Raw genomic sequence first — 14055 nt, forward strand, 5'->3', positions numbered from 1 at the left:
ATTTATTTCGCCTCCAAGAAAACTGATACCCTATGCCCATGAAACAATCGATTCTCCATTGGATTCTCTTCAAGAATTTGTTATCATTTATTTCTTTTCCCTTAGCTAGTCACAGGTGGCCGCTCACTGCAGGGTATCTCCCATTCTATTGCATTCTAGAACTGATGAAAATTAAGCTATTTTTATGGCGTTTTCTGCTAAATTTCATTACTCTAATTGGCCTCGAGAGCAGACAGTCATCGCCTTTACAGTGGCCGCGCAGGCGTATGAGTGATATTTTTGTGGATGTGAGAAAATTCTTTTTTGAAATTAGGCCCGCAGTGGCTTCGCTTCCGGATTCCGATTCCGATCTGCAAGAGGAAAGGAGGGCCAATGAAAATGCCATTTGATTCGTTTTATTTGATCAATTTCAAGTTTTTTATTTTTATTCGTTTTTTGTTTGTTTTTGTTTTTGGTTTTTTTTTTTTTTTGCTTTTGCTTTTGCTTTCGTTTTTGTAAGTTTTATTTGTTTAAAAATTTTGTTCATTTTGCTAATTTCTCATTATAATTGTCAGTGTGTGTGTACGTATGTGTGTGTGTGTCGAGTGTGTGTGTGTGTGTGTCGTGTTAATTACAATATATTTCGCTCTAAACTGATTTATCCTTGTACGATTTATATATATGCTGAATTGGAAATTGCAATCAGTGTGGGGAAATGCAATGCGGAAATGGGGGAAAGTGGAAAAGTGTTGTGGAGGAAAGTGAAGCGAAGATGGTCTCAAGTGGTGTGGTGTGTTGTGTTGTGGTGGGGAGAGGGAGGGAAATGTTGTTGCTGTCTCGAAGTAGAAGTAGAAGTAGGAGGTGCAAAAGTATCTCGTTTTGTTTTCATTTGAATAGTTCCTATTTTTGTTCCTATTGTGTTCCTCTGTCATATCATTTCCATCGAAAGTAGATTCGAGAAGTGAAAGTTAAAGACTGACGGTCTGTCGCACCTTGTCCAAAAATCAAAGTGGCAGACGACTAAAGCGTTAGATTTACTTAACTTAGTTTTGTTTGTTTGTTTTAATCGGTATTCCCTTTACTTAATGTACATTCCGTTTAATCCAGTAATCCAGTAATCCAGTATCTATATCCATAAATATATGGAGAGAGCATATACATACATAATCATATATCATTTGTATATGCCTTAAAGTCCTTCATCGTCTGTCTATCTCCTGCCTGCCTGCCCTCTATCATCTTCAATCTACTGCCATCAATTAAAATTCAATTTATTCCGTCACTCTCTGTAATTACTCTCGATTCGCTCGCTCGTTCTTGGCTTTTCTTTGCTTTGCTTTCGGGTTGTGCTTTCGTTTCGTTAATGCGTCAATTAATTAATTTATTTATTTTCATTTCTAGTTAAACGTTTTAGTGTGTGTATCTGTGTGTGTGTGTGTGTGTTTTCTCTGTCTGTCTGTCTGTTTGTCTGTCTGTATGCAATACAAAAAACCAACTTAATTACTTGAATACCCTCAACATTTAAAAATTAAGTAATCATCGACTATGCAACTTTCTTTATCCCATCCCTTCCCGTCCCTCGCTCTCGCTGTCGCTTCAATCTTCCCACACTTTGATTTTTGTAATCCTAACTTTTAATGCAAATACGATCTTTACTCTGGCCATCTGGGGAAAGGTCTGAAAACTAAACGGGAAAACGGGAAATTGCTGTGGCAATCTACATACATACAGATAGAAATTTTTGAGATCATTCGAGTAGTTATTCTTGGTTGATTCGTAGTTGATTTCTTGATTTGCTTTGCTTGCTCTCTCTCTCTCTCTATGTCTCGCTGTCTCTATTAAACCCTCCCCCCTCAAATCGTTATCGTTATCCGTATCCGTATTACCTTTATGATTAGTATAATTATTATTATTATTATTATATCTCTTGTATATTCTTCTCTGTAATTTACATACGTTATACACACACACATCTTCTATACGCTTCTCTCGCTCTGGCAGTGTTTTGGCGTCAAGTTGTGTCAAACCATCATTCCGTACAATTTGATCGTTTATCGTTTATCAATTATCAATTATCGTTTATCGTTTATCATTAACAAGTACCTAAAAAAACAGAAACGCAGCTGTATCTTCGGGATCTATGCACAACTGTGACCCTAGGCCCCCCTTTCTCACCACCCTCTCTGTCTGTCTTGTATCTTGTATCTATAGTTATTGTAGCTGTATCTTTTACCTTACCAACTTATTCAACTGTCGAGTGGCGTCGCAATTGACCAAGTCTTGGGCTGTGTATGTCGTGTGTCGTGTATCGTGTATCGTGTGTGTGGTGTGTGTCAAACAGTGGATATACTATATCGTACCGGAAAGAATCGATTCGTTTTATTTTTTTAGTTTTTTTTTTTTGTTTTGTTTTTGGTATTTAGTTTTGCGTTTAATAAATATTCTTGTTCGAGTTAATTGTTAATTATCGTGTGTGTTTGTGTGTAACAGTAAACATATATGCAGCAGTTATATTTCATTTAATTCGTTCGTTAAACTGTTTTTCGTTTCGTTTCATTTTGTTTTGTTTTGGTTTTTCTGTAGGTTCTTTTTGTCGTTAAATAATTTAATTATGAAACAATTTCTCTATATGTGGTTTTTAAATACGTTTTAGCGTTTGTTTGTTTGTTTGTTTGTTTTGGTTTTTTTTTTATTTATAACATCGTGTCATCGTCTGCTCATCGTCACTCAGCTATCGATAATCGATAATTTTAACAACTAAATGCTTAACAGCTAGCATATTCCGTATTCCGTATTGATTTTACTCGTACTTTTAGTGTTCCTTTGTTTAATTTTAACATAATTTAGGCTTACGCTTGTGGGGATTGTTGGGATTGTGGTAATGTTTAATTTTTAATGCGCTCTCTCCCTCTCTCTTTCTTACTCTCTCTCTGAATGTTTAACATATCAATCTGTGTGTGTGTGTGTATTTGTGTCGTTAAATATTCAAATATCTAATACACTCGTAAATAATAATAATATTTAATTGTAATTTGTTCTTCTTTACTTTTGTGTTTTTTTTTCTATTTTGTTTTTTTTTTTAATATCAATTCTTTATCTTTTATCGATTTGTAATAATATTTTTTGTTATAATTGCTATAGTTCTTTAAATATTATACTTAAACTTTCGTCCCCTCTCTGCATCTGCATCGGCATACCCCTCTCTATCTCCTGCTGCTCCTCCTCCTCCTTCTCAAAGTATTTACAATTCTCGCGTGGAATTCGCTTGGCTTCTCTCTTTCTCTCTCTATCTCTCTTCCCGTAAAATCTATTAATTGTTTCATTGCTGGGGTTGTTTTTGGGGCTAGGTAACTTTTTAAGTTCATATCTGAGGGATCTCTAACATGTGGGGGGAATGGGTGTGGGTGTGGGTTTGGGTATGGGTATGGCAGTACGCGTGCACAGATGTGTGGCCTGATCCGATTCCTGATTCATCTCTGTATCTACGAGTATGTATCATGTATCATCTCGTACTCGTATTCGTACGTTCAATATGCGGTTGAATGTTGATTGCAATGGCATGCTGCTTGCGGCTGCTCATCCGTCTCTCGTATCTACGACCTGTATGTGATGGGTCTGATGGCTCTGATGGCTCTGATGGGTTGGATGCATCGCAGTTGCGGTGTTTTGCCGTTTCATTGTCATTGAAGCGCATTTCATGGGTGTGTGGATGTGGATGCGGATGTGTGGATGCCATGTGGAACTTAATTAAATGCTTGACTGGACTGGGGACTGGGGACTGGAGTCTCAGCACACGCTCTCCATTTCGGGCACTCCCGCCTGTTGCATGGCCTGCCGCTTGCGGTACGCGTAGAACTCCTCTCGCATCGCCTGCAGGCGCACCTCCACGTTGTCATAGCGTGCCGGCAGCTGGTGTGGCAGGGGCAGGGTGCGCAGCTTGCGACTCCCAGACCCCCCGCTGTATCCAGAGGGGGCGTGCGCGTGTAGCAGGCTGCCACTCAGCGGCCCCAAGGTGTGATGATGATGCAGATGGTGATGGAACGAGTGCGGATGCGACTGCGTATCGATGTGCAGATGGTTGAGATCTTCGCGCAGCATTCCCATGCCCGTGGGCGTCGATGCGCTGGGAGTGGGCGTGGCGGGGTCGAATTCGTAGTGGCCATCGACGCTGCCCACGTCCACGGGACAGGGGGCCTTGGGGGCAGGCAGGTTGCTGTCCGTGGCCGCGTTCAGTCTTGAGATCATTTCCAGCCAGTGGGCCATCGTGTACGGCGGAGTGTTGGCCCGCGGATAGGCCGAGTAGGCGGAGTGCGGCGTCTGGCCCTGGGCCTGCTGGCAGCCCCCCAGTCCACCCGCCCCAAAGTACCCCGAGTGCTTGGGCGGCGAGGGCGGGGCACGGTATGGTGGCAGCAGCCGCCATTCGCTGGTGCTGCCCGGATGATTCGAGGTGTTCTTCGACCCAAACCCACTCGAGCTGCTGCGGGACTCGGGCGAGGCCTCCAGCCCAGCATTCACCCCCACCCCCACGCCGTTGCGCAGCGAGAGATTGAGGTCGGGCAGGGGCGAGAGCAGCTCGTGCTGCTGGCGGCTGAAGAGGCGGGAGTAGTGGCGCGGATACCACCGCGTGCGCGGCCTGTAGCTGTGATACGGCAGCTGTCCGTGGTAGTAGCTCCTCCACGACGGCGGCGATGGCAGTTGCAGCGGCACAAAGTGCTCCTCCAGCGGATGCTGTGGCTGCTGTTGATGTTGTTGCTGTTGCTGTTGCTGCTGCTGGCGGCGTGTCTCCTCCTGGATGGTTCTCAACGAAGGCAGCTCCTGGGAGTAGTAGCGATAGCGACTGCTGAGATTACCCCCCAGTGCCCCGCTGTTGTGGGATCGCTCCGCAGAGTTCGGCGGATAGACGGTGCTGAGATCGCTGAAGTGTGTCGGATAGCCAACACTGCCACTGCCGCCGCTCAGCAGCAGCTGCTGCTGGTGGTGCAGGTGGCTCATCGCCGGGGAGCTGGAGAAGATGCGCGAGATCCGCGAGGGGGTGTAGTGCTGCGGCGAGAGGAGGTGCTGCTGCTGGCCCAGGCCCAGGGCTCCGCTGATGGTGTTGATGTGCAGCGGGCGACTCCTGTCCGCATTCCCGTACAGATTGTGGCTGTGGCTGCTGCTGCTGGTGTACGCAGGACGCAGGATGTTCTGGTAGCGGGCACCGCTGATGGCATCCTCAAAGTGCGCTGGCTGGTGGTGCTGTGGCTTGCCTCCGATCTTGAGCAGGCCGCCCAGGCCCTGGAGGAAGCCGCGCGCCGAGTCCGCCGCCGACTGAAGGCTCAGCTGGCTGGAGGAGGCCACCAGGGGACGCCGCCAGGAGGCTCGCGCTGTGATGAAGTTGCGCCGCGAGAGAAAGCCGCCATCGTCGCTGGAGGACTTCTGGGAGACGTTGCTGTTGCGTCGCTCAAAGAGGGCCCCATCCACCACATCGATGTTGTTGTTGTCCAGCGTGTAGCCCTCTATCTTGGACCCATCCACATCCAAGACGAAGCGGCCATCGAGGCTGCGCTGAATGCGGCTCACAGAGCGCCTCCCATGGCCAGTGCCAGTGCCAGTGTCGCAGTCGTCGAGGGTCGTGGGGGAGCTGTAGATGGAGTGGCAATTGGTGCAGCGATCGGGTGGCCAGATCCAGTGGAGAATGGCAATCAGTATGGCGGTTAGACTTGATATTCGGGTTTGTTTGTACCTACGAGAGATGGAAACATATTTTTGTTAGATTACGTGGGAAAGATGCGAAATGCAGAATACTCAAGAAACTCAAGGAAAACGCTGAACAAAAGCGGCAATTAAAAACACTGAACGGAAAATGGAACCAAAGAGGGAAAACTTGTAGTTAGAGAAATGTTTTGCTTACGATTTTGATTATGACAGGATGGACCTGGAACTATAAAAACGCTTTCATAATCACGGTAATGTTCAGTATTGCTATAGGACAGCGATCGAGTGGAGCGTTGGGAATGGTGCATTCCAATCAGAGCGAGAGTGTAGATACAGATACAGATAGATACGGATACAGATACACGATACACACACAGTTGCAGGTTGCAGGCGGGAACAATTTAGATTCAGATTGAGACAGAAGAAGGCTCCTCCTTCTCCTCCTCGGGTGTGTTGGAGTGGAGTGGAGTTGGCGGTGTATACTCACTTTTTTAAAGGCACTTGACCAGAGGAAATTGAGCCCGTACTGCGATTGTGATGCAAATGATGATGATTATTGGCTGCATTGGCTGCAATGTTACGAGCGTCCGTTATCCTGCAAGCTACCATGTTGAACTCTGTAAACGTATAATTTCTACAATTAATTTTGGCGTGCAGCGTGAGCCGTCCTATCCCAGGCAAATAAAATACAATACACGACACACAGGACACAGGACACGGGACACATACAGATATAGATGTATCTCTACTACAGTGCACTCTACATATAGACGTATACACATGTAAATGTACATATACATATACATATACATATATGCATATGGCAGATTCATCCGCTTATACTCGTTGCGAGGAAATTAACTCATTTGCATGCACTTCCCCCTGCTGTCTGCTGTCTGCTCTCTGCTGTCGATGCTAATAAGTTGAGATTGTTTAAATTTTTGGCCAGTTACTAGATTATTAACTAGGGGGAAACAGGGGGGCAGAACAGAAAGCATTTACCACCAGTTGGAACCATTTAACAGTTAGAGCACTTAGAGCAGTTACCAGCTAGTTAGTTCATTTAGTTAGTAAGTTAGTTGGTGCTATGACTATCGCTATGACTAAACTAAGTTGTTAGTTGTTCGGGCTGATGTTGATTATACTAGTGTGGCAATTACATGTAGCACAACACAAGAAGTCGCCAATTAGTGGAGGCAATTGGCAGGAGGCGGATGGCAGGAGGCAGGAGGCAGGAGTCTAATTTTGCAGTCAGGGTAAACGGTAATTGGAACGAGAGCCACTACATGGAATACATGGATTACATGGCATATCTAATGCCCAACTAAATCGAAACTTAATTCTGCTCGAGGCTCTAACACCCTCCCCCCCCACCCCAGATGGGATTTCAAAGAGGGAGCACGGAAGGCGGAAGGCCATTGACGTTCGATGTCAATGACAAACTAATTCGAGACGCGGACCCGGGGCCGTATCCTGGTACGCACACACGCACACACTTATGGGGAGACACACTCACAGGAGGGACACACACACATATACGCCTATATGTAAATGCAAAAAGTATATATATACAAATATATACGAGTATATACACGGCCATGTGCTCTCTCGTCGCAGTATTTTATTTAGGATATGGCTTCGAATGGTTGGAAAAAAAAAACAATGACACGTGAAATGGCTTTTGAGAGAATGGTCAAGATACGAATTGAATTGTGCCACGGAAAACGGAAAACGGAAAACAGAAGAGAGACACAGAATTGAAGTGGAGGAGTAGGATGAGGATGAGGATGAGGAGGAGCGCATTCATGGAAAAAGACAACAACAAAAACAACACAAAACAAAAGAGAAAACAGTGAACAGTGAACAGAGAGGAGGATAAGTTTAATGAAAATCGAAAACCAAATATTGCTGATTATGGAACGACAACGGAAGCGGAAACAAAAAGTTCAGCGACACAAAAGTTTGTCCGCAGCTCCATCGAGCGACAGAGGGAACGTAAAAAGAACAAGTGATTCCAAGATTCAGATACAAAAAAACGAGAAACGATAAACGATAAACGAGAAGTGTGGATAAGTTTTTGGTATTTGTTTTCTTGTGGTGTGTGGTGTGTGGTTCGTGGTTCGTGGTGTGATGTGGCCTTTTGGTGGTATTTTGAGTAATTATGAGATCTGTGTGTGAAATGAGTTTTCGCCGCAGCGCGCTGCTTGAGTGAGTGCTCGTGGGTGCTTGAGATACTTTTGAGAGAGTGTGGGGGCTGCGACGGGCGCTTGATCCGCTTATAACCGACAAAACAGATGGCTAGATAAATACAATAGATGGGATGTACGTACGCATATGTGGATGGGTATGGTTAATCGATGATATAAGGTGTGTGGTGTATGCATTGTATACATTTGTGTCAGTGTGATCTCGAGGTTGATTGATTGTTTGATTGATTGATTGATTGATTGATTTATTGACTGTTTGGTTAGGTTGGTTAGGTTGGCGGGGGGGACTGGACTCGTCTGAAAATAACCTTTTAGTTTGTAGTTTGTCAGTAACTTCAGGATCGGTGGTTGCACACGACATCGATTTTTAATATGATTACAAAAACTTACCCTTGCGCGCAGTGTCGTTGTTTTTTTTGTTTTAGTTTTTTTTTTTTTTGCGAGGGTCTTGGGGTTAAGGTGGGGGCTTTTCTGAGTGCATTGCATCCACGATTTGAACGTGGAGATATGATCCTGCCACATGCCTGCACAACGATGGGTAGGATCTTGTGCGGGCATGTGGCAGGACCCCAAAAGGCAATGCACATGCCAGACCGATCATCAATGACTTTTGTCGGAGCGATCATTTTATGCTTGGAAGAGGCCTTGCGACCTTTCAACCTTTCGACCTTTCGGTCTTTCGGCTTTTCGGCTAGATTCAATTTCTACGTGGGATTGTGGGCCTTATTTTACCATCTTTGTGCGTGAATTGTTTACAAAAAACGTCTGCCCAGTATTGTGCGCTATATAAATGTGCGCCTGTGCGCCATGTATATAGATAGATTGTCTCTTTTGATTGATCTGAAATACCTTTATCTAGCATGAACTCAGCCCTGGGCAGAAACAACGACGAGTTGGCCAAGAACATGCTTTTGTCAATTTAATTCGTGGATAAAGGTATTTTGTGGTATTTATATCAGATTTTACGTTAATTCTGCATTTCTCTCTCTCTATCTCTCTCTCTCTCACTTTCACTCTATCAGTGTGTATGTGTAATTGTGTGTGTGTGTGTGTGTGGGTGTGTGGGGTTGTGTGGGGTTGCCACAGCGCGAAAAGAACAAAAGAATAAATCAAAAACAATGTGTTTTCTACTATATAGTGGAATACGCTCGTATTCGTAATATTTCACAGTTAATGGGGCTGCGAAATTTTCCTGTTTTTCTGTCTTCTTTTTGTTTTTCTGGGTGTGTAAGTGTGTGGTAGCTCCGAAAAGAATACATAAATAATTGATTTAAACAACGCAACATTAATTAATCCACTTAAAATACAGATTAAAGCAAAAACCAATGACAAAGGCAGAGAGACAGACGAGGGATTGGTTGGTTGGTTGGCTGGTTGGTTGGTTGGTTGGTTCCATATGCACATACATGTACGTAAGGCAGGCACGAGCAGGAGGTTCGGTTCGGTTCGATTCGATTCGATTACATTATACGCGTATATCCAACGAATATCGAATATAATGAAGGCCCTGGCATATTCAATTTCCGCTTAAGGAGGGCGAGACGGGAGAGAGTAACCCATGGGGACTGTTGAGGTGGTGGTGGGGGCGTGAGTGGAGCTTTATCGATTCGGCTTTCTGCTTGCGGCTGCATCCTTCTTAATGCTTAACTAAAGTTGCAACAACTATTTATATGTACATGCGTTTCAGAATTTCAGAAATAAAATAATGCACTATGAAGTCAGATATGAAACTAAATAAGAAACTTCAGGTAATCCAGAACAGATTGGAAACAGAAGATCCGCCAATGATACGAAACTAAAACTAAAACTAAATATGTATGTAAATAATGGAATGCAAACGGAAAAGGGTAACTTGAGGATTGATGTGATAGCCAATTGCGAACTAAGATCTGGGGGAGTGTATCTTTTTCATTTGTCTACACACTGAACGGGCGGGAGTCCTGGACCAGCGGCACCAGTGATTCGTCTTGGGTTCGTCTTGGATTGTAGGGCAGGACAGGGGAGGGACCCAAACAGAACTCAGGCTAAGCAAACCAAAAAGCAAATCAAAGTGGAAATCAAAATGGGAAAGCAAAAGCAAACATAAAACCAAAATCCAATTAGTATGTAAATATTATATACAGAAAATTTGCAGTAGGTTTTTTTTTTTTTGGTTTGCCAAATTTTGCCAAATTGCAACTGAATTTTACTTGCAACTAACTACAACGAAAATATGTACGCAAAATATTCTCTCAGACACAGGCATAATTTATGGAGAATTTCCGAATGTTTTGTCACAAATTTAATTTAATTTAACTTTTACGTTTTACGTTTTACGAGTACTCTTCAGCACACAGAACAGAACGGATCTCAAATGTATTTTTGTTGTCGAATAAACCGAATGCCGATCAATGGAAGGGGCTCTTCCATATTGCAATACTATCCCCCCCATCGGGGGAAATAACTGAGAATAATCAAAAGGCAGAACTCATAAAAATCACTGCATTGTAGGGGAAACTCATGTTTAGTAGCTGTTTTTAGTAAGGCTATAGTTAGGTTGATTGTACAACAACAACAACAAGAACACATCATCAATCGTCGTTCTGGCATTCTGATAAGTACTGGTATTAGAGAGTATATCGTAGGGATCATCGTTAATAATCATCTATATAGTATCATTAGCAGTAGGCATTATCATTATCAGTTATCAGTTATCAAAATTAATCGGAGTATGTCATCAAAAACCATTTCAAGTGTGTGTGTTAGCTTTGGGCCTCAGTGTTACCTTTTTCCTGTTTTCGTCGTTTACGTTTATTGCAAATTTTTACGGCACAAACCGATAAAATGATCGCAACAATAAAAAACAGGATGCCCCCAACGACGCCGGCGGTTATAGCTTTATGCTTGACACGTGCCGGCACGGGGAACTTCACCTCGTCGCTGGACTCGTACGATTTCTCCGAGTTGGCCAGCACCCGGAAGTAGTAGGTCCGTCCGCCCACCAGGTTCTTCACCAGATACTGCGTCTCCTCCGGCCGTATCTGTCCGCGGTTCAACGTCTTCCACTGGGCGTCCGTGCGGTACTTAATGGTGTAGAACTTGACGATGTGCGCCCGCTCCAGCGGCGACTGCCACGTGATGAGGAATCCGTTCGATACCTCTGTGACGGACACGTTCCTTGGTGGTCCGGGCTTTGGACCTGTAACGACATTTTGGGTGCAGGGTGACACAGGGGGACGGGGCGGAAGACGAGAGAGAAAAAAAGAGACCATTAGTATGTTACAGGAAGTGGAAGTGTTGAAGGGATTCCCCATTCCTCTCCCGTAAAAACCAGACTCAATGGGGAAAATGTTCCATTTTAAATCCAACATACTCGTACATCTGCTGCCTGTGTTGGGGAGGTGTGGGTGGGGGCTAAATCGTTTGAATTATTTTTGATTTATTTGCATTTCATTTTATGCTTTTGTTTATTTACGCCAAGGATTTTTCGAGTTTCCGCGGAGTCCGCGCTGCCCTTTTATTACCTTTTCAGCGTTGCCTTCGCCACTTGGTTGGGCGGCGATTCCCTCACAAAAACAAAAGGTACATTAATTCGGATGGGCAGCTTGGACCCCGCGCACTAATGTCCCTCCACAGGAGGATAGATCTAATAGCCCTTTAATTCCATTCTGAAAATATTATCCTCTAACTAATTCCAAAGGGTGCTCCCTGTTTCGGCTCATCCCCAGGTCTGGCTTTGTTTTAGATTCTTTTATTTATTTCATTTATTTTTTTTCGCTTTTTTCGTTTCGCTTAAAAGCTTTATGAAATTTCCATTTGGCTTTTTGCAACTCTTGCCAGCGCACAGCCAACCCTTTTTGCTTTCTTTTTACTTTATTTTTACTTTCTTTTTGCACCATGCATTTATTCATGACGAGGAAAGCGACGACGAGAACGAGGCATGAGAACGAGGAATGAGAATGGCAATGGGATTTACTGGGCGAAAAGGGATTGACAAAAACACATTTTAATTAGCATACACACATAAAACTTTCCATTTTCGTATTTGAATACTTGTCCCCAAACATCCGTTCGGCATCACAACGGAAAAATGATAAAAATATACGAGTACATGTCCATGCAACAGAAACAGCAGCAGCAACAGCAACAACGGAAGAGGACTGCACGGACATGGAGACGGACACCCTGATGTCTGTCTGGCTAGAGCCTAGGCCTTGGCCATATACAAATACAGATACAAATTACGGGCCTATACGGATAGGCCATGGATAACCTGAATTCTCAGTGAATTCTCTCTCTCGGGCAGCAGGGCCTTCCTCCTCTCGCTGGTGATTTGTGAGAACTCTCGTGCTCGATGCAATTAACTGCCGTTCGGTCCGTTGGTCGGTCTCCAGGGTATCGGACCGGATGGGGGGATGTCGCACATGCAAATGCAAATTAAAACTGCTTGGAGAAATTGGAGACACAATACGATATGTCATGTAAATGTCCCCCCAGGTTACAGGCCCTCCTCCCCATCCTCGCCCATCCTTCTCCTGATGAAGGCTCCCAATGGCGCTTATGAAATTTTCAACAGCAAAAAGCGATGTATGCGTTGTATCTGTGTGTACTCGTATCTGACTGTGTGTGTGTCTGTGTGCGGTGTGTGTGTGTGTGGCTGCTTAGATGAACGCTGCTGACGGTGCAGATGTGAGAGAATTTTGTTTTAATTTTTGGGGTAAAGCGCAGCAGCAGCGCACAAGCGAAACAAGAGCAGGAACGAGATTAGGGAGGCAGGTTACCCCAAAAAGTTGCAGGATAACAGATGAGCTGGATGGGGTGGGGTGGGGGGGATGGCAATATGTGGCAATAAGTGCAAGCCATTTATTATGAAACGCTAACGACAAATGCCACGCTCATTATGTATGTATGTATGTTAATTAAAAATGCTTTTAAAGAGCTCTCTCGGGAGATTTGAAAGCGCATATACACTCAACACTCTCTTGCATATATCAAAAGTTGATTATGCGCCTGGTGGGGGGCGAGGTGAAGCTGAAGCTTGAGGTGTATCCTGGGTGGTGGGGGGCAACCGGCAACCCTTTGGCCCATGGCCCGCATAAAAAATGTGCGCAGATTTGACATAACATAAACGAGACAAGTGACAAACATAAAAAAACATAAAATGGCAAAAGGAAGAGAGAGCGGCAAAGGGGATGGGATGGGATGGCAAATGGCGAATGGCAGGGAAAAGCGCACGGACCAAGGAAAGGCCTAAATGAGATGGGTAGACACAGCAGACAGACGGACAGACGAACGGACGGACGGACGGAGACACTGTAAAAATGTCAAGGGTAGACACGACAGGGTACACAAAGGGTACGGGACGAGGCGACCCTGTGAGGAGGCGCCGCACGGTTAAATGTTATTTATGACTGCAGCAGTGGCACTGGCAGTGGCACTGTGCTGTGGATGGTAGGTGTGGCACCCGCAGAGGCAGTAAATCTGCAGCTGCAGGAATTGTGGAATTACAGGCTGTGTCGCAAGACAGAGACATTACTTAAGAGCGACTTGCAACATGCCGGCCATGGGAGTGGTAGGGGGGCTGGGCTGCACGTGGAATAAAAATGCTGTAAAAATATTGAAGGGTATATGGGAGGGAGGGTATGTATGTATTGTATGTGATATGTTTTTGATACGAGTACCTTTCACTCTCAATCTGGGTGGCGAATAAACTAGCTTGCCCCGCGAATCGGTGTGAAAGAAAATGTCAAAATATGCTAAGAGGTCTGCAAATAAAACGGAAACAGAACAGAAAACAGAACGAAAAACGTCACAAATCAAATCGAAAAATCCAAAAATCCAATAAAATGTTTAAAAATTAAAGAGAGTGCAGCCCGAAATGAGGAAAAGTGCAATAGTAGAAAGTGCAATCCAAGAACCGAAATACTAACTACTAAAACCCTCTTCGGGGGGTGTATTGGGAGGTGTGTAGGAGGGCGGAAATTCCAAAGGTCAGGCCACACCATCTTGAGGGAATGCAATCACTCAAGATCCGTCAGTCGATTGGTTTACCTTGATGGAATGCAAATCAAAGACCGAGACCAGAGGTCGACCTCCAAGAAGGAGGCACAGACCGAGCTGCTGCTGCTGCTGCTGCTTTTCGTGGCTCGGCTGCAATTATGACAGTGAAATGCATTGAATATTCATAAATGCTCAC

General features: G+C 44.6%; 1 protein-coding gene across 11 annotated transcripts in view; it reads right to left on the minus strand.

Annotated features, from left to right (window-relative positions):
- Positions 1–3021: 3021 nt before the first annotated feature.
- The window catches only part of LOC111078815 (protein turtle), a 40521-nt gene continuing 29487 nt past the window's right edge, over positions 3022–14055 (minus strand). For 5 of the 11 annotated variants that reach the window (XM_022373724.2, XM_022373716.2, XM_022373732.2 and 2 more), the window contains 3 exons: positions 10645–11058; positions 6161–6290; positions 3022–5701 (listed from right to left, as the gene is read on the minus strand). In XM_022373724.2, coding sequence (XP_022229416.2) covers positions 3766–5701; positions 6161–6290; positions 10645–11058 — 2480 coding nt within the window. In that variant the 3' untranslated portion in view covers positions 3022–3765. Of the gene's footprint in view, positions 5702–5869; positions 5941–6160; positions 6308–10644; positions 11059–13540; positions 13625–14055 lie in introns of those variants that run through there. The other 6 variants (XM_022373784.2, XM_022373776.2, XM_022373757.2 and 3 more) reach the window with 5 other exon arrangements.

This window comes from Drosophila obscura, unplaced genomic scaffold (assembly GCF_018151105.1).
Source record: "Drosophila obscura isolate BZ-5 IFL unplaced genomic scaffold, ASM1815110v1 contig_36, whole genome shotgun sequence".
Classification (NCBI taxonomy): Eukaryota; Metazoa; Arthropoda; class Insecta; order Diptera; family Drosophilidae; genus Drosophila; species Drosophila obscura.